Source organism: Leptosomus discolor, chromosome 5 (assembly GCF_034619465.1).
Source record: "Leptosomus discolor isolate bLepDis1 chromosome 5, bLepDis1.hap2, whole genome shotgun sequence".
NCBI lineage: Eukaryota > Metazoa > Chordata > Aves > Leptosomiformes > Leptosomidae > Leptosomus > Leptosomus discolor.
This window is the reverse complement of record NC_141395.1, coordinates 41169438-41194011: the sequence shown is the minus strand read 5'-3', so window position 1 is coordinate 41194011 and position 24574 is coordinate 41169438. Positions and strand designations below refer to the sequence as shown.

At 40.0% G+C, this 24574-nt stretch overlaps 1 protein-coding gene across 1 annotated transcript in view; it reads right to left on the bottom strand.

Annotated features, from left to right (window-relative positions):
* Positions 1-24574, bottom strand: part of DRC11 (dynein regulatory complex subunit 11) — a 106934-nt gene that overhangs the window by 73243 nt on the left and 9117 nt on the right. Inside the window, exons 3-7 of the mRNA XM_086465993.1 lie at positions 22953-23277; positions 19284-19397; positions 16902-17090; positions 16117-16188; positions 4474-4661 (exon numbers count right to left, since the gene is read on the bottom strand). Of these exons, the coding sequence (XP_086322119.1) occupies positions 4474-4661; positions 16117-16188; positions 16902-17090; positions 19284-19397; positions 22953-23277 (888 nt within the window). The remainder of the gene's footprint in view (positions 1-4473; positions 4662-16116; positions 16189-16901; positions 17091-19283; positions 19398-22952; positions 23278-24574) is intronic.

Sequence of the window (24574 nt, the reverse complement as noted above, 5' to 3'; positions counted from 1 at the left end):
TCCAAATGAATAAATAAAGCGCGGGAACCCCCTGCTTCAAAAGGAGTCTCATTCACTCACCATGAAGCTTGGCCAATTCTTTTCCTGACAGTACTCAAGACAGCAGGCAGAGCAAGAAGATCATTCAAAGCTAATCAGTAAAGTGTAAACCTATTATGAAAGCACATTTACCCCTTGCCTTCTCATTCCTCCAGAAAACCAATCCCCAAATCTGTGGGAATAATGCATAATGCACATGAAAGTTGCTATTACTTAGATCCCCTGTTATTAGGTCAGCAATGCCACTGATGAAATGCTCCCCAGAGCACTGAGCAGCAGTGTATAAATCCTCCAAGAAATTCACAGCATAATTTGTTACAGCTAGAGGGCATAAGACACATTACAGCAAAGCCTGTGTATTAGGCTCCCCCCTGCAATTCTTGAGGCTATTTCTCGTAATAAAAACCTCATCTTGATTTCTTATCCTATGTATTGATTTCTGTCAGAGAAGACTTTTCTTAGACAAAGATACTATTATATTTCTCTATATAAGGGGATCCTTCTCCCTTCTTCTCCCCAACCCCCTTTTTTAAAAATTTATTTTACGGATGACTTCAAGGAAGATTTGTAATTTGGGAACTGTTGGTACGTACAGTGGGTAAAGAGTGGAGAAGACAATGATGGCGTTATCTAAAAGTGAAATTAGAGAAAAATGGTTTTGGTCTGGAATAGTACAGGAAATTAGAACTAAACTTCCAGCTATGCAATTGCTACATCTTAATATTAAACTCTGTTACTAATGTAATGGATGGAATCTGCAGGAGTCAAGCGATTAAAATCCAGATTCAGATGTATACAATCATAGCAACTGTTAATTTTGGAACATTTGTACTCCTACTCTATGAATCATATAGCTATCTTGAAAAAAAGAGGCTTGTAGGTATATTGCACAATGCTTTTGTAAAAAAGCATTTAAAAAATTGTATTTTTTCTAGTATGGTGCTTAGGGACAAAGCCAAATAGAAATCTAGGAAGCTTAACGTGAACAATTTGCAAGTCAAATAACAGCTTCATGGAAGTCAATACAGATGAACAGAATGATGGACGGTAAGGCTGTGAAACGCACAGTGTTACATCAAAAATATTTTGTCTTCTCTGCAGTGCGACTGCTATAAGCAACAGGAACGTTTTTGTTTAATCCTTTGGGTTTTGCTTTTTTAGAACCTATCTTCATAAGAAGCTGTCTTGGGTCTTGAAAAGAGTGAAGCTACGCCTGTTCCCTTGTGCAAAGAAAGTGGTAAATATTTATAGCAGTTCTTATAAATGAAGAAGTTTAATACATGCTCACTGCTTTTGTAATCTAATAGCAGCTGTGCTGAAAGACAATACCTGCTAATTGTATTTCCTATTACACCCTTTTCCAATTGAAGGGTAAAATATGGAAGTTTGGGTGGGTTATTTTTAGTACATACAGCAAAATTTATTCAAAAGAATCTTTGTTCCCCTTTAGCTATCTGTTTATTTAATATAGACTATGGAAAATGGTAAACTGTCAAAAACCCTAGTTAAAGAAAAATTTATAAGCTACATCTAACTGTTGATCTCATAGACCAGCTTAGTGGAGAGCCAAAACATATCCTGGCAGGTAATAATTAATGTTAACCTTGACACTTCAGATCTGGCCCACTGTTCAGCAGGCTATGCAGGAGCAGGACATAACCCCTGCTAGTTCTGCAGTGTCTCTGGCATGCACCACACTGAAAGCTTGGTTCTGCATGACACACGTGCTCCCCATGTGTAGAAAGCTGCTGATTTTTTTTAACCTATTTTGGATGCAAGTTGAATATGTCTGCAGGGAAAATTATTTTAGTCACTTAAATAGAGACCTCCTGTGAAGAGTAGGATGGCAGGCAGCTCACTCTGACTCCTTCCAGTCCCACAAATCACTGCATCACTCAGATTCAAATTAACTAAAATATTGGGTGATGTCCAGCCTTTGCTGAAGCTGATGGCAGCTCTCCCACTAGCTTCACTGTGGCAGAATTTTGTCTACCACACTTCTAAATCACCAAAATATTTTTTTTAACCAATGAGATCTGTCTAGTCTTGGCTGAAGCATGCCTTACTGATTTTTAGAGAACATGATGGACAGTTAATTTAAAAGGAGAATGACAGGAGTATGATCATACTGCTCTGCCTGCACCAAGTCTCACTGCCCTGCTGCCACCAGAGGTGACCCCGCACTCAGGCACGCTACATAAGTGCACATGCAGCAATCCCTTTAACTGTGCTCTATCAAAATGGTCCAATTTAGCTTAAAACTGCTCCTTGGTTAATTTTTTTTAATATCAGATTGTTTCAGATGGGTGGCAGCTCCGTGTGTAGTTATTCTATAAGGTTGGAGGGGAGCTCTTTCCTTAGTCAGTCTCAGCTGCAGCAGAACAACATGTCTGACTAAAAGCTTATCTATAATCAGTGGTGTCACTGGTTAGCTCTGTGTGGGGATATGTCTTAGTCCCATTTAATATGGGATACTGACTATGTCTACCTATAGCCTTGAAGTCTAACCTAAAGATGGGCCCCTGGGCACATCTGGGATATAAATGTAGCAGTGAGGTCCCATTTTGCTTGTAAGGGCTACTGAATAAGAAAGGTCAGCATTTATACTCCACCTTACATCTTCAGAGTATTTCATAGATACATGAGACTGAGGTTGCTTATATATTAGGTAGCAAGGGTTTTGATAAACTGCTCATTCAGCCATTCCTCTCCACCTTCCTTGATTGAACGATGACTTCGGCTTCCTCCAAATGATCCTTTGGATTGGTTAGGCTCTTGGTTGGCTCTGCTGTTAAATGTCTCCATGGAATGGGTTTTACTTTTAGTACTGCCTTATAACTGTCTTTAAAGAGGTTTATTGCTCAGCCTTAGTCTCTGGGAGATTGACTGTTCTCTGCTAATCTCCTGTAGGAACACTGTTATTGGTTCACACAGTATTTCAGTTAGTTTTCCTCAAGCTCTAGAGTCAAGTTAATTGGTCATGATTGACCAATGTTAAAGAATTGCTATTAGATGAGTAATATTAAGCAAAGCAAGTAAGATCTTTCTGTACCTCAGAGCACGCTGGGAGTTGTGGGGAGCAGCAGGAAAAAACAGCTCAAGAAGTGTGCAGACCCGGCCCTAGGAACAGCATTGATTTAGGGTATGGGGAAGTGCTTTGTAGTCACTGAGGCTTATAAAACCAGCAGCTCTTTCTAAAGGAGAGCTAGATGGGGTAAAAATATACTAGAGTCTCAAATGTCTGTAAGAGGCAAAAGTACAAGAAAGAAGAGAAATAGATTGTGGCAGACCTGTGAGAGTGCTATTTTTATGATTGCTTTTTTTTTTTTACCAAACACTGTGCTGTCATATAGCTACCAAAACCTGATTAAAGTAGTCAAGGAATAAATAGAGCAGGATTTCATCAGAATGCATTTGTGTTTCCAACTGCATGCTGAAGGAAGGTCTACTACACTGAAAAAAAACACTGAATGATTAATAGACATGACACTAGTCCACAATACAAATATGAGCTGTGTAACATCACCAAGCAGCTCAAGGCACAAAACCACTGGAAGTGTTTTTGCAGAGCAGTTTTAAGCAGAGCAGCTGAAAACTTGCTGCTAAATCTGGTAACATTTGGGTGCTGCTTTCCAATTTACTTTTACATACAAAACCACTGGATGGGGTAAATCCTGGAAAAAATTACCTCTATCGTAAAACCAGCTTATATTCCTTAGTATAAGGCTTTACAGTGCCATATTAAAACTGCCAGTTTCAAAACTTCTTCAGCTAAAGTAAACTTTCTAAGAGAACTATAGGTGTTAGCACTCAGTTTAGAAATGTGTAAGTATGTGCTTAACTCTACTGAGACGTGAAGTTTCACTGAGATCAGCAGCACTACTTAAGTAAAGTTACATTTGGAGGAGTGTCTTGAAGGTCAGGCGTCAAGTACAAAAGTACTTCAGATTCATATTGGCTGCTAGATAATACCAGCAGCAGGCACCTGGACTGCAGTACCAGTGACGTGATGTGATTTGCTATGGCAAATAATTATACTCTTATCTCATGGAAGACTGCGTTCTCTCTCTTAAACATTATGTATTCAGACACGGGGAAAAAAGTCAGTGTTCTAAAATTTAAGTATCCTTCTTATAATTACAAAGCTGGAGCCCAAGCTAACATGCAATCTGAACATGTCCCCACTTTAATGTCTGTGGACCTGATTCTGCAATCAGTCTTTCAAGGTGCACCTCTGATCCCTGCTGGACTGTGCAAGGAGTGATGCACTATTCTGGTTTCCCCAATCAGCAGTCCTGCTGCTCAGGAACTTAGCTCTGCAGCTGGGACAGCAATCACCACTGTAAGATGGATTTTGCAATTTGTAAGAACTGTAAAATCGGGCTTCTTGGGGCAAATGGACTTATTATGGACTAAGTGTTTATTTCTGCTCACCGGCACTCAATGAAGCACTGGCTGATCTGATCCTGGAGAATTTCCTTGATGTGGAGCCCCTCCATTTCTCTCAGCTTGTCCTTGATGAATACCTCCTCATGTCTCTCCTGGACCTCACCTTGCAGGGTATTTACTTGCCCAGCATGCATCTGCAAAATACTTGTTGCCTTTAAGTGAGGAGGTAGGCTCTGAAAATGACAAAAGAAGAAAACAAAAGGTATGAATTAAAAGAAACTTAATATAAACTGGAATGCCAGGTTGACAGTGAATCCAAGCTTAAGCCTTAATTTATTTGTGGGAAGCCAGGAAAAAAACCCCACGCTCATAAAAAAGGCCTGAATGCACACAATGGTCTATTGTTAGTGTTTCAGCATTAATTAACAACATTGCAATGTACAAAAACAACCCTTCTAGTGTGGGATCCTGGGATCTCAATGAGACAGGTGAGAAAGCTGCTGTTCTGCAAATGCCAACTTTATCCATGTCAGAAGGGTGCCAGAGATACTTTTAATTGAATTTTCAAATGTTTGGACTTCCCATTGGTACTTTTTAATTAGCCAGTATTGTTTTTAATTTGTTCACTTAAATTTTTATATGCACTGCTTGGTCACTGGTTTCCTGGTCTTTTGTTGCAGCTGGTCCTATTCCTTTAGGAAATCAACTTCCCTTGAGGAACAACAACAAGAAAAAAGAATAAACAACGCCCCAAACACTGTAATAAAAATCACAGCTCCCCAATTTTCCCATGATTTGATAACCTTGGCAAGAAGGACTTCTAAGCCAGTTTTAAAGTCTTACAATAATTTCTGCTTTGTGATTGAATTTACATGTGTACTTGGAGAGAGAAAAATGAAAGTCTTTCTGGTATGCAAATACAGAAGCATGAAAAACACCATCTACGTGGGTGGTCTGAAACTTTGCATTTTTTAGTTTGCAATGGTTGATAAAGTTAAGATGTTCCCAGTGTTTTATGAGCTATTACTACCTTGTAAGTGCAGAGAAAATATATTTTGAAATAACTTGTAAATTAACTTTGGCTTTTTTGCAATTCTAGACAAAGTATTTTCTACATACTTGAGAAGTACTAATCATATTGTCTGATAGTGTATATCAAACTTAAGAATGGAAAAGAGGAGCAAAGATGATCTGTTTTTGTAATACGGTGTGATTTACTCTTCAAAGTTAGTGACTGTCTGACATATAGGTGGCAGCATGTGTGAACAAAAGCCTAGGACTGTTGGTTTGTCTCAGAAAAACCTATGCACTTCTGCTCTGGCCTTCCTCCTTCAGAATGTATAGAAATTGTCTTTAATCAGCACATCCTAGACTAATTTAGTAACGCATTCTCCTTGCTCTGGTGATGTATTTTGTAATGTGCTCCAAGTCTTAATTCCAGAGGTCTCCCACAAAGACAAAAAAGCTTCTATCAAAGGTTTGGCCAGCTTATATTTAAGAATGTTATTCAGTGTTTTTCCATGCTTCTACCAGGTTCCAAAAATCACTAAGTGCCAAGCAAATTTGGTTTCAGAAAGTACACAGCGGGATTGCACCTATCCAAAGTAAGTGCAGGGGCCCTGCTCAGGAAAGCAAATTACTGCCCTCCCTGCATCTGCAATGTGTGACTCGCACTATGCAAAAGGAATTAGTCAAAGACACCAGTAAGGAAATATTCAGGAGGAAACAAGACGAGCAGCATGCTTTTGAAAGGCAGCTGCACATGCTCTCTTCCTGTATATATGACCCAAAATGTTGCCTTTTACCCTGAGATGTTACCTCCACTCATGTTTCAGCTTCCACAGAAATCAAGTGTTTCTAATCTTCACCTTCACCTGTTTTAAAGTATGGCACAACTAATATTCATGCTATTTGTATTTCACCTAGACTTCACCATTGTCTGTGTTACTAATATTAAATGAACCTCAGAATAGCCAGATGTGATGATGCTTTCTCAGGGCTCATTTGGAAACCAGAGGAGAGACCCACGAGGCCGCCTACCCAGATTGAGATCTAGAAACAAGATCCACTTCCCTCTGGCAGTTTCCCACTCACCTTCTGCTTCACTACAGTAATGCTCAAGGGACTGCTTTTCTGAGAAGTTCCCATCAGAGTACTACTGCCTGGAGGTATTGGTAGCAGGGCTGCTACCGAAGAGATGAGCCAGCTAGAGCCAACACGACTCTTCCGTGTCTACAAAGATGTATACAAATACTGCCATAGCACAGCCTGAACAGACACTGCATTATGTGCAGAGGACAACCTACTAGATTTCCTAACTAGATGATCACCAGGGGAAGCTGGGAAAGGGCTGTTTAATTTAGAAATATGTTTTCCAGCTGAACATATGTGAGAAGGGGTAAGGGAAAGAAATCTGGGACCGCAAGAAAAGGGACTGAACAAGTATTTCCATGAGCAAAGGTAGTTGTGGTGAACACTGATGGTGTATTGCTGGTTGGGCAGAAGGTCCCCCCCTCCTGTCTCCTTTGGGAAGCCACAGAATCAATGCTCAGGCCTAGACAGCTCCATGTGAGGGACCCAAGGGTATCTCCAGCTTTAGTGAGGCTGATCTGCAGTCGATGGAGAAAGACAGGCTCTTCTACAGTGTGCATCTGAATGTTGAAGGGTGAAATATCATGAGATGGCTCATCAGATGAACAGTTTATTGGTGCTAGGAAGGGGCAGTTCCCCCTCCATCCTAACTGCTGGATGTGTGGTTCCTCCCTTCTTGCAGGCTCTTGCACTCACATGACTCTGTGGTGAATCAGTTCATCTCTTTAAGAAGTGGAAAATAACTCTTCTTGCCTTGTCTCCCCCCACCTCCTTAGGTTAATTGTCTCCTGGTATAATGATGTGAATCAGCTTGCCAGGGAGGCAGCTGAGGGCCAGAGCCATAGCAAGGGAAGTGGTGGGTAGGCACAGGACCAGACCAATGTGGAGAGCAGGATGGCCCATGCAGCAGCACAGACAGCAGAGCTCCTCTTTGCTATCTCTGAAACTTTCCTCCACTCAGCTCCTCTTCTGAACTGTTCTCCACTGAGTCCTGAGGGAGCCTTTGATGACCAGCTACTTGTCACTGTGAATTTACTCTCGTATCTTTCATCAGCACCAAAGCCAGATGAGGCAAGAACTGTTTGAACTGGCAAGAACGTGCCCACATGAGCAAGACCAGAAGTAGGAGATTCTTACCTTTAAGTGAATTAAAACAAACCATATTGACACTTGAGTCCAGAGTCATGAAGCTGGTGTGGACACAGCCCAGGTAGTTCTAAACCAGCTGGCTCAGATGCTGATAGCAACAAGGCTACAGAACATGCTCTGGTTGGTAAAATCCAGCCAAGCCCTGAGTAAATACTTGTGTAGCTACTTGTCCGAGCACCATACACTTATCAATATATCTGCTGATACTAGTTTGAGCTGCACTCAAAATCCTAAGGCTGAAGTAAAGACATAACCTTTTAGAACAGCTTATGGAAAGAAGCTCTGTTGTATCTGCCCTTCATATTTCTTCATTTTCTTTTCCAAAAACTATTTTACTACAAGAAAACAAAAGAAACAGGAACCACTTCTACCAACAAGAGTCCAGCTACCCACCTTCAATAACTCATGAAAAAACGGAATGAAAGAGAATAGAGAAAGTTGATAAGACTGTACTCTTGTTTGACTGTCTTTTCCAATTCTATTGATATCTTGTTATTAATATTTTCTAAATTAAGGTGCATGGAAAAGGGAAAGGCTGTTGCTGATGTGAAATGTGCTGTTCTTGATTGCTTCTATCGCTGGGAAAACGAAGCTGGCTCAGACCTAGACAGCCAGATAAGCTGGAGAGGAGGGTAGGTGTTGGAGAGGACCAACAAGACAGGATGACATGGCAGGTATGAAAAGACACTCGATGTGAGCAGGAGTTGGTGCTGCCAGGCAAGCTGTTGTGATGAGTAGCAGGGAGATACGTTAACAAGAAATGACACCCTTTAAAGTTGGCCTAGTGGTGGACAGACAGTTGCCAAACTAGGGCTCTTCCTGTAGTACAAAGGCTTTGGCAATAACGAGCACCAGCTCGGATGGGAGAGCCTGAAATGAAGAGCAGGGCTGGCTGTGATAAATGAGTCCTAAAGGATTTGTGGCCATCTAATGTGGAACATGTGCAGCACACCCTGTTTATGAGTGAAGACAAGGAGGCCAATGCACGTCAGGAACTGAAGGCTGGCTCCTGTTCTGAGGGAGGAGAAGGAGGCAAGTGCTGCATGGCAGCGAGGAAATCATGCCATGGTTATTTGGTTTTTAAGTAAAACACTACAGGCAAACATGCAACTGGCCTGACTTTCTATTCTGTTACTTTGAAATCAACGCAGTTACGTCAACAAAAAATGAGTTGGACTTGAGGAAAAAATTACGTGTACATGGGCTAACAAGTAAAATGGAGACTGCCTTAAAAACTTCTTCCCTGGCCTATAAGAATTGATCCATGTGTACTTAAGGGTGTGAACAATCAAAGAAAGGAATCAGTTGGCAAAGTATAGGTTGGGAATAAGAAGATGAACTAGATAAAAGTTGAGTGTGGAAGTGAATTTAGCAACGTAACCTAAAACAGACATGTCAGTGGCAGGAGCTGCTGAAAAGATATAACAAGATGTCCAGAGGATGCAATTGTATGATCCTTTCAGCTGTCAGTTCTCTACCATTTTTTGTGCATTTGTTATGCATCTTCATAGAAAATGCTTTTATTTTCTCAAGTAAAAGACAAAGGAAAGAAAACTGAGTCATCAAGCACCTAATGGATGATATGAAATGTTTTAGACTACTACAACACCATAAAAAAAAAAAAGGCTATGAATAGCATAGGTGATACAAATTACAGGACGCCGCTTCCACCTTCTTGCTTTGCAGCTTATAAAAGCCACTATGTCAATTTTGCTTTCTTTAGTCTACCATGTTCTTGTCCTAAGACAAAAGTATGTGTCATCCTAAACCTCACCAGCTTCAGAGTTTAAGACATTCCTAGCCCTGCCTCAGGACTGAGATGACGATTGCAAAACCTGGGACCTTATATTCACCTTCAAGCACTCTTGGGTCTTCAAATGTAGACAGAGTCTATATGACAGTCCTGGCGGAGTTTGTGTTCCCTTGTCAAGGAGTAGACTTCAGAAGAAAGTATGTCTGAAAAAGCTTTGGCCATCGAAATGGCAGAAGGAGTTCAAAGACAGATGGGCAGGGTGAGATGATGGTTTCAAATGGCTCCAGCAGGAATGCCTCCTTGCTGGCCAGTCTTTGACCTGTGCCTTGCAGTTTTGTGGATCAGCTTCCCATGTGTGTACGTGTTTGTTCTGGAGCTCCAAAGAGCTGTATGAGATGGTATGATGAGTACTGCTTTTATAGCCCTCTATACTTAATGTGCATATTAACGAAGACAAAAGCCAATTTATTTCTAACATCCCTTCTCTCAGCACCTCTAATGTTTCTGCTTCTGAATCAAAGGGAGGCATTCTACAGTAAGACACTAATAAATAGCTTTTCCTTAGGAGAAGAAGCATTTTCCCATCTTTAAGAAATTTCTTTGGCCGTGTGAAATTCAAATTTGTTAACTTGCCCTACAAACAGCAACTCATTTAGAAACAAATTACAAATATTAGATGGAGACAGTGAACTTGATAATGCAATGCTGCCACATCAGTTGTAGAATAATGCATCTTAATGAAGGCTTCCCATGTGAATAAACCATTATATTTACAAGCTTTTCACAGTTAATGACCCAGAACTGGATAACGAAACTCACATTTTTAGTGTGGTCCTCTGTCAACAAAAGTATACATATTAATAATTGATGTTGCTGTAAAAATAGGACATAATATGAAGAGTCTTGAGTTTGTGGGGAAAATAGGACTACATGGTCCATTAACTTAAAATGCTTATCTAATGTTTGATGGGCTTTGTCTTTAAAATCCTGGTTTAAATTAATAAGGCAAAATGGACATTTGTCTAAAAGAGAATTTTATTCCAACTCATCAGTCACAAGTATGCTGATGATAGCGCTGTTAAATTTTTCTGTTCTTTACTCCTTCTGCCCTTATCCTCCCCATGGAGAATTTAGGTTTTATGAAAGTGGAAGACCAACTGGTAGAAGGAAGGAAGAGGTTCCCTACACCTCCTCGGTAAGCCAATGTGATGAAAGTCTCTGTTTTCCCTTTTCCCTTTCAGTTTAGGAACTCAATTGCACTGATTACTCTTCCCTAGGTTGAAAAGCCTGCCTTTCTGCTTAGTCAGCTCAACAGCTCTTTCCAACACAGACTGCTTTATTGTTCATTATAAAACACTTAGAGGTGTGCAGGCTGGCTGAACATGCTTAAGGCTACAGTTCTACATATAGGAGGCCCCATGCTGTGGAACTAACTGCTCCTCAATTGTTCCATTACAACTACACTTACAAGGAAAGAAGTCTTCATTTCAATGAAATAAATACATTCCATTTTACTTTATGTTTTAAGGCTAACATTCATATTATGACTGAAAGGTAGATTTACTGCAGCTTTTATTACTGGGTACTTAATTTAGGACAGCTTCTTTTCTTAGACCTGAAACAGCACAGCTGAGAGATGCGCTGCATGGTTTTATGGGACTTCTTCAGTAAATGGTCTGCAGCAGACAGTATTGCCCATAATTGTAACGGTTTGAAAGACATACTAGTTGTGTAGCATTTTGCTGTAGATTGCCTGTTTTCAGTACTAGTATAGTTTGCTTCTCTGGAGGACTATTTCCTTCGCAAAGTAAGTAGTTTTAATGGTCACTTATTTTCACTAGTAGTGCCAGTGAGAGATTTTTTTTTTTTTACATTTGGACTACATGGGCAAGTAACTCTTTACTAGTAGACTAAAAGACTTCACCGCCTAAGCAACTGGGGTCCTGTTCTTCACTTACAAGTGAATTTTAAACTGTGATCCAAATTATCTTTCAAAGTTCAATATAGGAGTTGGCTATGTTCTTGCTTTCTTGTTTCCTCAATGTATTTTGTCTGGCTGTGAGAAAAATGTATTTTAAAGAGGTCTCTTGATTATGAAGATTGTATTCATATAGGTTCCATGGTACACAAATGGCAACAGCCACATCAATTATATGGCTGAATTCCTAAATTAGGCACAGTAAAGGAACAACTAAGCAAAATATATTGCATTCATTAAAGCTTCCCTACTATATGATTCACTTCAATGGCTTTGCCAATTAACGTAATTGTCTTATGCATTCAAACAAAGCATTTGTAGTAAAAGGCCTTGTTAGAAAAATATTGAGAATGGCTATTTTACAGACTTAAATTATATACATAAAAAAACCTGACATGCATTATTAATATGATTAAAAAAATTTAAAGCAGAGAAAACCTTTATTTTCATGACCATATAAGTTTATATAAATGTGGTTACGTTTATTTCCGATATTATACCTGGGCATGCTGTCAAACTTCTACTAAAAATGGCAAGTATGTTTTGGACTCTGAAAGGCAGTGATTTCATTGTTAGTGTGACTCCAGCCAATGAAAGCTAAATTATTTAGCAGGCTTCTTGCTTCCCAGCGTCTTTCTCTTTCAAAAATACGCAAGTTTAAAATTTCTGTTGAAAACAGCACAGATTAGTTATTACTGATTAGATGTATATGTATGCCTGGTGAAATAAATTATAACTTTGTGCTGACATCTATGCTCCATCTAGGTTGCAAGTAAAACAAAAGTGATTTTAATTTTATACTTGATAAAAGCAGGCCTGGTGTGTACCACTACTGTAACTGCCTGCTTTCAAGAGCTGAAGAAATATTTTAAATTTCACTTACTTATGCAGTTTGCAGTTTGTCAAATCCCACATAATATTTATTTAGTCATAGTCTATAGTGTTTACACAGAAGGCTATTCTGGGAAATGCTAACTTTTTTCTGACTGGATGAAATGAATTATATTTATCAGGAATTCAAAGAACAAGAATGTTTGGCGGACTGTTTTCTCAGATATAAATAAAAGCATTATCCTAGACAACATGCCTAAATTAGGCTATGTTTAAAAAAGGTAAGAAGGAGAGAACAGTTTTTTATTTAAGACCACATAGATTCTTTCATGTGAAAAGTATATAGAGGAAGGAAGAATGGATGGTGGAAATGCTATGTGAGGGAAATCACAGAGGAGCATGGTATTGTGCCACTAACTCTTTGATAAGGGCTGAAAATGCAGAATGGAGCAGTGTGAGCTGTGTAACTGTAAATGAACAGATGCATCTGTGAGATAAGAAGGCGTTTCTGCATGTGCATCTCCAAAGCATGCAGGGTTTGGTCCTATGAATTGTTTAAGCATGTAGAGCACTTGGCTCCAACATACTGATTACTTGTGCTTGTTAAGTGAAAACATGAGCAAGGGGATGTCCAGGCCTTTGGAGTACTCTTGCCTCAAAGTAGCAACAGTAGGCTCAGCCCTTAAATGGGGATGGATTTTGTCTTGTCTTTTTGTATTCCTTGTTCCTAGGCTCCTACTACCCTTCCATAAAGCACTCTGATTGCAAACTGTTTATCCTAACATTTTATGTTAAAACCAGCTTTTCCTCTTTTCTAGTAGCCTATGTTCTGAGATTGTAACTTCCTGTAGGATCTGCCCTGTTAGAAGAGTCTGTTAGAGAGAGTGCTGAGTGTAGATCCATTATTAGGCTTGGGCTGTTCTGCACCACCTTGAGACAGAGCAGCTCCCAGAAACCAGTTCACACATCCAGTTACACCAGGCTGATAGCTAGCTTGCGCTGCAGCAGAATGAAACTGCTGTGAATACATAGCAACCTCTAACCAGGGTGTTTAATGACAGGGAATTTATAAATGCCAGAAACAGATAAGTGGAAGTATGCATCAGTTTAAAAAATGGAAAAATGGCATGTTACAATTGGGCTGTAATGCTGAAATAGTCAGAGCAAGGAAACACAGGGTTTTTCGGACAGCACATGCATGTTTGGAAGACAACATGTTTTCTTGCAACATCAGTGTGGTCGGTGTGGCTTAAACACAGTCCTATGCCTGGAACACCGGTTACAGTGGTCATACTGGAGCTGGCAGTAAACAGCATTGTGGTGGCAATGTGAGGAAGATCAGGAAACAGGTCAGGATACAGTTATCAAGATACGTGCATTCTCAGTGAAGCTTGCTTCTTTTTACAAATTAAACCAGTATTGCAAATGGTGATTTATTGGAGATTTAGAAAAACATGTACTCAGGGAATCATGCTGTTTCTGCAATTAAGCTTTAATAAATAATAATAATAATAATAATAATAATAATGAGGCTTTACTTTTGAGCCAAGAAAAATCTTGAACATAGGCTTCTACTCTGTCATCAAGCAAAAGATGAAATAGAATCAAATTCCAGAAAAGATACATAAATTTTTCTGAAGCAAGATGACAGTAAAGAAAATAACACTGAATTAAGTAAAAGACTGGACAATTCTTGGTATTTGCATGTATTTGCATATTTTTTAGGCCAATACAACCGAATTTTTCCAAAAATCATTATTCAGAACTTAAAAGGGACTAGCTCTTTTTGAAAAGCAGTCTTTACATGAAAGTAACATAGACATTTTTAAAATAGCTATAAGAGAAATTATGTTTATTGCAGTAAAAGTCAAGTCTCCTTTGGGATGGACTTGGGAGTAATGGATGGCTAGGTCTTCTAATTTATCTAAGTTGTGCAGCATTAGAAAAGCAAATTCAACATATTTACACATGAAGATCTGTGATCATTTTTTAGAGGGCTGACGTGATCATACATCAAAGGGACTTGACCTTTGGAGCTCACTGCCTATCTATCAGTGTGAACCAATGCCTGCTTGCCACTCACTTCCTTTGGAGACCACAGAAGGGAATGCACCATGAAAAGTAAAAGGGAAACACAAATGGGGAATATAAAAACGCTAGAAAGATGAACAGATTTTTTTTTTCTTTAGGGGTATCAATTTTTCCCTACATGCTTTGATTATATACTTGATAAAGAGTAATGAGTCCAAGTGCAGAGTTGCAAACATCAATTCTTTTGCTCCTAAATGGAGGTCAAGAAATGAATACACTGTACATGTTTGGTTTTAACTCCCTTCATCCCTATGATCATATAGATTTCCTCCCCATAAACTAGGCAATTTACATCCTAGTTATCATTTACTCCTACCATCGGCCACCATGAAAAGAGTGCTCGCCTGTGAACCCTCCAATAACTGATACCAGACTTAGATTTCCTTCCTAAGACTAGTTTTAAGACTCAACAGAAACGATCACGGGATTTGACAGGAAATGATCCCTTGTTTTCATTTTCATTACATCCCAAATACATCATCATTTTACGTCCAGGCTAGTGAACACCTCTGGAATTTTTTTTTTGGAGGTCTTAAACAGAGGCAGAATTGGCACCCAAAGCTCTGTTTAGCTATGCTGGCCACATTTACTGTTAATGACCAGCAGATATTAAAGGCAATAATCCATTAAGGTGTTATCTGTATTTAACATGGCAAAGCTTAAGTAAATGTACATGTTACTTGCTAAAGATAAGATTTTAAGGTCATTCTTAACTGATGATACATGTTTGTCAGATGTATGCTATAGGCACAACTATTGCTCATAAAACTAGAATACAGCTAGGGGCAATTCCATTGTTGGGCAAAAAAATAATCCAAATTGTCTGGGAGAAGCAAAAAGCCTGTTTTAATTAAAAATTAAATGATTCGTTTATAAATGAATCATTTAAGAACTGTGGAACATGGAAGTGTAAATAAACCTACCAAACACAAAGCGGTGATGAATGGTTCTGTAATGTGGTGCTGTGAAGCAGCTTTACTGGAACCTGGTAGGAGGGCTGTGCTACTGTAGCTGAAGAGCACTGTGAGGCTTGACACCCATTAGTGCCTAATGAAGGCACCCAGAGAACTGGTGGTGGACAAAGAAAATGTCAACTGTAAAGCGTTTATCCTTTTCCTCAGCTACTTGCTAGGAAGGAAGATGGTGTGAGGAGGTGTAATTGTGGGAGGACGAGGTTCCTTCTGGAAAGTGTGCTTTCAATTTTCAATTTCATTTCTTTCACCCCATATAATCCAACTGACCATGGACAGCTGTTTGCTTCCCTGCACTTTTGCAGTATGATGTGAAGAATATTTTGATTATTTCTATACAGACTTATGGAAATATTAACTTACTAATATGGCAGTTCTCATGTCCCTTTTCCCTACTCTTAGCACGCATACACAGTGGCTTGTAAAGGGGTGGCAGAAGAAGACTTTGCTGCTTTAATTCTACTCCAGGAATAAGGCAGCTCAAGTGTCTTAGAATTATGGATTAAAAATTGATTAACAAAATTTCCTTGCTCTGTTATGCCTGGGTCAAATTTCCCTAGAACCCAGGGCAAATTCTACACCGCCTGTTTCCACATCTGCCATATATGTTGGACTATGTATATATAGCACAAAAGCATGCAGTGCAAGACAAATTGTGCTACTTCTGTGCCATCTATGATTTCAGTTTAGCTCTATATTCCTTAGAGACTCCTTTTAAAATAGGACGAATCTGAGGAATTAATTTCTCATCTTCTGCTAAATTACAAAAGTCTGAAGAACAAACAGACTGTGGCATTTTATATTGTCTAGGCAGTACTACTTACCATCCCCAGAAATATCATTTCCTCTTCTCTCATTTTCTCTGTTTTCTTGCGCTGGATATATCCACGCCAAACCTGAATTGTAAACAAAAACTTTAATGAGATAAATGGGCCTTCTTACAGCTTCCTTTACTGTGGCAGACACAGGAAAAAACAAATAGCGGAAGGAAAGGTACAACATCCAATTGAAACTATTACTCTTTAACAGGTTGCCATCTGCTATTTTTTTTAAAAAACAAATTCTGAAGTTTGTTATTCTCTCACACTAGTATATCTAGCTTCTAAACACAACAATATCAGGGTCTCAAAGTGTTTAGACTTAAGATTTAGACTGAGCTCCCATTCTCATCCAACAGAATTGTCTGAATTACTCATGCGTAAGGACTTTTTCTGGAATTTAGTAGTGATTTCCCTTAGTCATCTTTTCAAGATATGGAATGAACTCTTTCCCCAGAGATCACAGGAAAAGGCATGAGTTCTCTGAGACGCACTGGATTCCAAGAGGATGCCAGAAAGAGCAACTGAGGTCATAAAAATCAGAAAACAACATGTAGGTTATAAAGTCATCCTGCACTGCCAGTGCAGGACTGTTTCCATTGGTCTCACATCTAGGGTCCTGTCTCATTGTGTTAAGTGGTTTAAATGACGTATTCTACCTTGCTAGATGCCCTGAAAGCTATCATTTTGGAATGCTTCCCATCCTCCGAGCTGTGTTACTGCCTACTGCTGTCTGAACAAAACATTGTCATTTGGTTCTGCCAGAACTGTTGTTAAATCGAAGATTTCACCTTTTGAATGTAAGTGGCAGCGTCATCTGGACTTGGACCCATCTCGACCTGAAGTTCAGTTTGTCTTTCTCTTTTCTCTTCGAGGTAAATTTGCTTCATGAATGCTGCTCGACAACGGCCTTGGCGAGCCCGTTCTGCAACCTGGATCACTCTAATGGCTTCTTCAAATGTCATGGCCTTGACGGGTTTCTTCAATGGCACAGCCAAAAAAGGAATGGACAAAGTAAAGTATTAATTATGTGTTTTGTTAACTGCCTACCTCAGTTAGCAAATGAAACAACAAATTAACTTCTTGCAGAAACTTTCTAAGACAAAAAATCCAGGTCACAAATGGCAGAGACTCCTGTCTCGGTGCTGTCTTGCAATGTTTTGGATGTTTGCTATCTTGTGATGTGTTTTTCTGAGGACTGTTAGGAGAAAGTAAACCTGATGTGTTGATGTGTGACAAGGAAAGCCTAATGCTGTAGTGGGAAGCACGACTGGCTCTATACAGCTTATGCATCCTGCTGAACTTTATCCATTTGAGAAAACAGACATGAAGAACCATAGGGCTTTGTCCTATTAAGAGGAGGATTTCTTAGGCTATGGAATGTTTTCCTTTCATTTTTCTGAAGGGATGGGTTTCTGCATGTGCTACTGGGACTCCAGATCTCTTGCTGAATGGAAGGACAGGCTGTTCTGAGCCAGCCCAGGCCTGGTCAGCCCAGTCCAAGTAGAAGAGGCTTGGGGAAAAATATTTTGGAACAGTGCAGCTGGAGAGAGGGACTCCCCCTTCTCACTCCTGAGAACTCTTGTTATAACCCCTCATGCTCCACACAGAAAAGTTGAATTATTGTCCTTTCTTGATGTTAATCCCCTGATTGGAGGCAGTTCACATTTAATGCTTCTATATATATTGTGTGGAGCTCACTATACTACACTTTCAGCAGGGCTTTCTGTAACAGAATTGCATAGAAGGACAAATGATCTGCAGAGCAGACTCATCTGATGAACTCCACTGTTTTTGATTTATGTTAGACTGCTTGCAACAGCACTGCCATGGACACTGAAGAATACAGTGGTCTGTCACACAGCAGTGAGGATTTCCTGAGTGTACATGGCTTGCTATGATGCATGCAGAAGTGTTGACAACCCCCTAGCAATCCCAGTGGTGACTGAACTGGAAGTGCAGCAAGGGGCACTGGTCTCATACTGAGATTATTTTATTCAAGTTTACTGAATCTTGTGTCCCTCTTGTGGCATCCTGGCAAGGGAGACCTGAACCCTGCCAGAGCCTGGTGCTCCCAGGTGAGCTGTCTGTGCTCACGAGAAAGTCTCATCTGTAATGGACACCATGCTGAAAAGAGGTGAGTGCAGAACTGTGGGAAACAATAAGGCTTCAAGGTCTAATATGCCAAAACAGAGGATCTCGACAGACCAACATCAGACTACTAGAAGAGCAGAGAATTCACCCAGAGGTTTACTGTGGAGGCCAAGAGGACTGCAGCTGCCTATTAATCTAGCAAAGGGCCTGTGCTCTGTCTCTGCAGACTGCCTCTGTCTGATTGGTGCTGTTTCTTTCCCTGGGAACCTTCCTGCTGTTGCTTTGTGGGATCAATACGCAGACTTCCCCCACCAGCACAATTACCGGTGGAGAATTCAACGGTTGGGGCAGTGCAGCAGTTTGACTAAGTGGTTTGATCAGGACCGTCTCTTATGGCTATAACATCTATGAATCTAAGTCATCTAGACATGTAGGCACAGTTGTTTATTTCAAGGGGTTAGTAATGACTGCTTGTAGACAATGTGCCATTTCTCAAAGGTCAAAAGTATATCAAATCCAGAACAGTCTTCACTGGAGCGCTCATGTATTTCTCTGTAATGACTTTTGCTCTGCCAAAACTCAATTTTCTACTCCTCCTAGCAGCTGCAGCTCTATAGCTGTACAGAAGAGACTGCAGTCATTGTTCAGAGGTTATAAACAACTGAATGCTGACAGTTGTGCTGACCTGAACTCTGAGTTTTGCCTATTCCAGTTAGGAATCCTGGTTCAGTAAAATTTAAGCCAAACTTGATTTCAGTAGGACTAATTACATGATAAGAGTTAGCTAGACAAATAAAGCACCTACTAAACTTGGCCAACGTGCTCCCCTTTCTCTGACACTTATACACATAAAGCAGAGTCAATTCATTTCAGTCTTAACCAGACTCAAGATGTGACTGGATACCGTTAGACAGGAAAATTTAATGTTACTTTCTATTTGTGCCTTACCTGTAAACAGACTTTTACTTCCTAACTGCTATAAAAGTACTTTTCACTTCAATGGCTCAGGTGTTCAGACACATGTGGCTACAAACCAAAAAAGTTAAGCACGTTAATATGTAGGTACATGGTACGCTTACCTGTGTTTGCCATCCAGCATTAAGCAAAATCTGATCGAGAATTTTCTCCCTCTGCTGCAGGACTTCCAGCTTTTCTTCAATGAAATACCTTGGGATGGGTACTTCTATGTCTTCCTGGAGGAAGAAATAGTTCTGAGATGCTTTTAAGAACTGCATTAAAATTATTTCTTATTAATGGAACACCTTTCCAAAGCAATTAAATTGGACTGAGATTGTCGAATATTTTTGAGTGTTGGGGAATTTGACCTCTATAGCAGCCACTGAGCTGTTACCTTGCAATTACTTAAGGCCTAATTCAACAAAAACAAATAAATCAATCCAGTTTCTGAACCATGGCAGCCCAGAAATCTTTCTTTTTATAATGGCTCAATTATATTATCAAACTGTTAAAATATTTGGCAGGGTTGCTGGAAATTTAAATGTGATTTCCACAGAACTGAATACCTCTGGTTGTATGATCATCCCACTTCTTTTTTTTTATCAACATGAAAAATAGATCTGTTCTCTTTCATATTTTTTTAAGCATTCCAAAGAATCAAAGCACAATTCTGTTTTGTCTACAGGTATTTCTACCTATAGCCAAACTGTCACTGTCTATGACTGTGATATCTCAGTCACCTCTCAAAATCAGGCATGATTAGAAGTGGCTCTGTTTACTTGTTTCCATCTTTAAAAAGATGTAACTGATTCACATTTCTACTGATTCTTCTCCTGTTGAATTTCACTCTTGTTGAGAAATTAAGAGACATAGGCAGACAAAAAAACTCCCCAAAAGAAGATGCTGCAGAGTGCCATAACCTGTTCTTTGTATTGAAGACTGGAGACAATTCTTCAAGAATAATTACTGGCAAGTACACTTTTTTGCAGGGTTGTGGGGGGGTGTTGTCATAGGTCTGGTTCATACTGGTGCCATGTTCCACATATATTGTTTCAGGAGCATCTAGAATATCTCCTTAAGCAAATGATTTACCCAGAAGGACAGAAGGATGGGTGGGGGAGACAGGCAGTAGTTACCCTGTCATGTTACTCATGGAGTTGCACAGTCAAGCTACACAATAATTTGTCCCCAGATATATGTGGTCCTTTGGCCCAAGGAGCCTAAGACAGGTACAAGACTTGATGCTCTGCTATCAGTGCTCTCTGTTCTGTCTGCTATGGAAACTGGTGGGCTTTGCCCTGCCCATGGAGACCTTTGACTTGATTCTTTGCAGCCTCAGTGCCAGCTTTGGTGTGGACAGATACACAGGAGAAAAGTTTTGGTTGTAAAGAACAAGCACTGCTCCTGCCTTGACTCAGGCACACGGTAAACGGGCTGCTTGTGAGCAATAAGGCCTTCCAATTTCTAGAGCAAGAATTTGCAGGGAAGGCTGTGGCCAATGAAAACAGCCCCTGTGAACTGACGACTTCAAGATTTCATTACTAATTCCCTCAGCTGCACACTGTGCAGGCCGGGACATCCCTATTATGGCAGCATAAGAAAGCTTCTTCCTTCCAAGAAGGACTGTGTTTATTCCTGTTGATTTTATCAATGCAGAGGTCTGGTCTGCTGAAGTTTCTAAATACTTGTCTTGTTAAGCTCCCTGTTTGCAACTTCCAACATTTTTTATTGGTGGAAATGATTATGCATCATACTTTAAGAGTCTAAATCACTCTAGGATGACTGTCTTTAGGTATAAGAAATTAAGCAGTTTGTCTAGACACCCTTGCATAGGATGGAGGGCTTTTAGGCTGTTAGGTAGTAGTGCGAGCTAGTCAGTGCAGGGGTGATGAGTATCTCTGTCTAACCTGGGCTTTAATTACAAGTGATTCTGGCCTGACATATCACTGTGAAGATGAGATCAAAGCCACAATACTGGGGCTGGAAGGGGTGGTGAGTAGAGAGCCTGCTTCTCTTCATAATCTCTTTCCAGGGCCGAGCATTGAGAAGTTATGCTCATGATGCTTATCCTCAAGTAAAATTTTCAGCTTTTTAGCCGCTCCTGGGATACACATGGGATTTGTGTATCCAAATACCTTTACAATTACCCCAGGAAATAGACTGAGTGTTGGAAGGCAACCGTACAAAAACATGAGGTACAGAACTAAAGAAAGTGAAGCTTGGCCTTACAGTGATACAGTAAAAAAGTACACAGTATCATTGCATGAGATATAAAATGAGACTACCCTGTTGTGTTCTCTGCCTACAATTGTGTTGGATTTTAGCCCATGATAATACAGTAAAAGGAAGGACTAGCGATGTCCTTTCTGGGCAGATTCTTTAAGAAACAAGTTATTTGTTATGTACTAGCCAGTAATTTTGCTTTGTAATCAAGAATATGAGATTATTTTATAGAAAACCCATAAATCTGTGTTCCCGTCTATTATGGAAGATTATGGTTTTTTGAAAAAACCTGAAATCTCTTCAGTGACTTTCTTTTTGTAGTAGGTAGGTATGTCATGCCTTGCCGCATTAAAATTAAAGTGTGTTGCAGGAATTTAAATTTATGCTTGTTTTCTAAATAGACGTCAAGCACAACTTTTCAGACTTGCCAACTTTTTGCTGCAGGTGGATTTACTGGTAAGACACGAAAACAGCAGCGCTTAATGATTTGAACCTATGATTTGAAGGATAAATTTCCCTGGACATGTGTTTATACTCTCTAGTATGCCTTCACATAGTTTAAAATAGTTCTCTGCTGCAATTAATGTAGAAGGTAAAAAGCTAGTGAAAATTCATGGTAATTACTATCCTAAATTTACAGAGTGCAATAGACATGCAGTTGCAAACAGAAACATGTTTGCAAACCTCAGAATAATTCTGTAAGGATATTAGGCATTTATCTGATGTTATAACTGGGATGCGGGGCGGGGCGGGGGGGAAGCAGTAATTTAAGCTCCAGCTTTCTTTAGAAAAGCAACGGTACCTGAATTTGACAATAGATGGAGCTGTCTGCGAGAGAAGTAACCACCTTTTTGCAGCTGATTTTTATACTGCTTTTAGAGCACAGCTTTAAGACTTTGCCTTGTTGTTATACCCATCTGGTTTAGTGTGCTGTCTGTCAGGGGGCTGCTTTTACAGGCAGTCCTGAGCCCTGGACATTGAACATGCTCCCAGCTCCCATCTCCTTTACAGCAAGAGACTTCCTCAGATTTCTCATTTTAGTAGTTTGTTGTACTATGAACTACTAGCCCAGATCATGCAACTTTTAGCATTACCTGTAACCTCTGGAAGAGGCCTGGTGTCAGGCTGATTCACAGTAACACAAAAGGCAGTGGATTGTACCTTAGTTATCAGTTGCCTGTCTTCTATCTAATCCCACGTTAAAATCAGGCAGATCCAAGATGCTGACGTTAATAGTGAAGCTAAGTTAATTACGACTTCATGTTAGGACATGTGCAAGAGAAAGATCCACAGAGCCTGTGCTGTTACAGAGAAGCAGAAATGCAACATATTGATGAAGCAGATCAGCTTTTAAAAATCTTGCTCTGATATATAATGCTCAATATAGATCAAATATACTCTGATATTTAATAAAAATGCCATAATTACTTATCACCCAATACACTAGTGAATGTGCAGGTAGCTAAATCACTTGGTGGAACTTCATGGACTGCAAGTAAATGTGACTGCCCTTAAAATACATGTAGGCAAAGTTCCTATGAATTTGCTCATAATAGAGGTAGACCTACTGGGAGAAGCTTTAGATCTTCCAGGATATTATCAATGTAATGAAACTCCGAGTTCTCCAGCTCCACCATCTCTTTTTTCACCTCCAGAATCCGGCCAATCACGCCATCTAGCACTTGCCGAATCACCATCCGTTTCTGCCAGTGAACGAGCCGGTTGTGGGCAGTCTCCAAGTTGCGGAAGATTTGCATGTATTTAATGTAGGAAGTGGCTAACATGTTGAATACTTTCACACGGTCCTTCTCTGGCTGGAGGAACTCTTCTCTTTCTCTCCGGAGCTGGATGTCGAGGTCTTTCTGGGCGTCTACCCACATCTTATTGTAAGTGCTAATTGAAAAGAAGAGACAACGTTAACCTGACATGAAAGCATGAGTTAGCATACAGTGATGCCAAGGCTCTGTGTGTGTGTATTTCTCAAAAAAGCAAGCCTGGAAATGTAAGCCATTGTACTTATAAAGAGATTTTAACTACTACAATATATTTTAAAAACCATTAGCAAAATTTTCTCTTTTTGATTGTTTTAAAAATACGAATCTTAAAATGCTCGTTTATTAATGAAAGCCTAAAAGTTAAAACCTCAGTTTCAACTTCATCCTTAATACATGCTTGAAGCTGCAACCCTGATAGGGTTGTGAGTTTCATTCAGTTATGCTGAGATGATGATTTAATAGAAAAAGTGTCTCCTCCCTCAAAGCCCTTATGATGGGGGAAGGTCTCTTTTAGGTCTTTCATGTTCGGGATGAGAACCAATTGATGTTTCTAAAGTGTGTGTTACTTCCTTTCTGATGTGGTTGCTCAGAGCTAATTGCAGGATAAAGGCTGTACTGATGCCAATCCTACAGTGTAGCTGTGGGCGCTATTTCGCATGTGAAGTAATGAAAATAATTTATTTCTATGGTAGCAACTGGTGCACTCCAAGCAATTGCTCAACATCTGATCCAGTGGCCTGAGGACTATGTGACATGGAAGATGTCACGGCCAGCTTCATTTCCAGAAGCGGTAACACTGTTTATTGGGTAGTTTTGGTAGAAAGCTCTGATGTGAGTGTGGACTGCTTGTCACCGGCTTTTCACGGTAAAAGCATATCAGGGCAGAATATCATGGGAAATCATCCTAAAGGAGGAAGAAATGGACTCTGGGCAATGAGACTTTTATTCAGAGAAGAGCTCAAACAGTAGGTTTGTCACTGAAAGGTGCTAACATCTGTGGCAGTGAAAGACCCTGCTAGGTCCTGTTCCACTTTAACCTGCTTGCCAGGTGGAGACTCCCTCTTGGGAGTGACAGGCATCAAAAAATCTTCTGACTTTCAAAATGCTTCTCTACCAGCAGAGCTAAGAAACTTCTCCTGCACTGAGACTCAGTTATACTGAGAGAAAACCACTTGATTCATGTTGTCGGGTTTGCAGGAGGAGGGGAAAACCGGGCTAAGGTAAGGAAAGGTGATCTTTGTTTCTTAAACCTAGAAATAGGCCATTGGCCTCAATGGTGCTATCTAGACCCATCCACATGCTTAACCAAGCTATTGCTTGCTGTTCCTAGAGCCTCTCAAAGGATGAAGACAGTAAAAGGCCCTGTCCCCATTAGCTGAGCTTTCAGAGCAGACCTCTTGCTGGCCTGCGCAGCA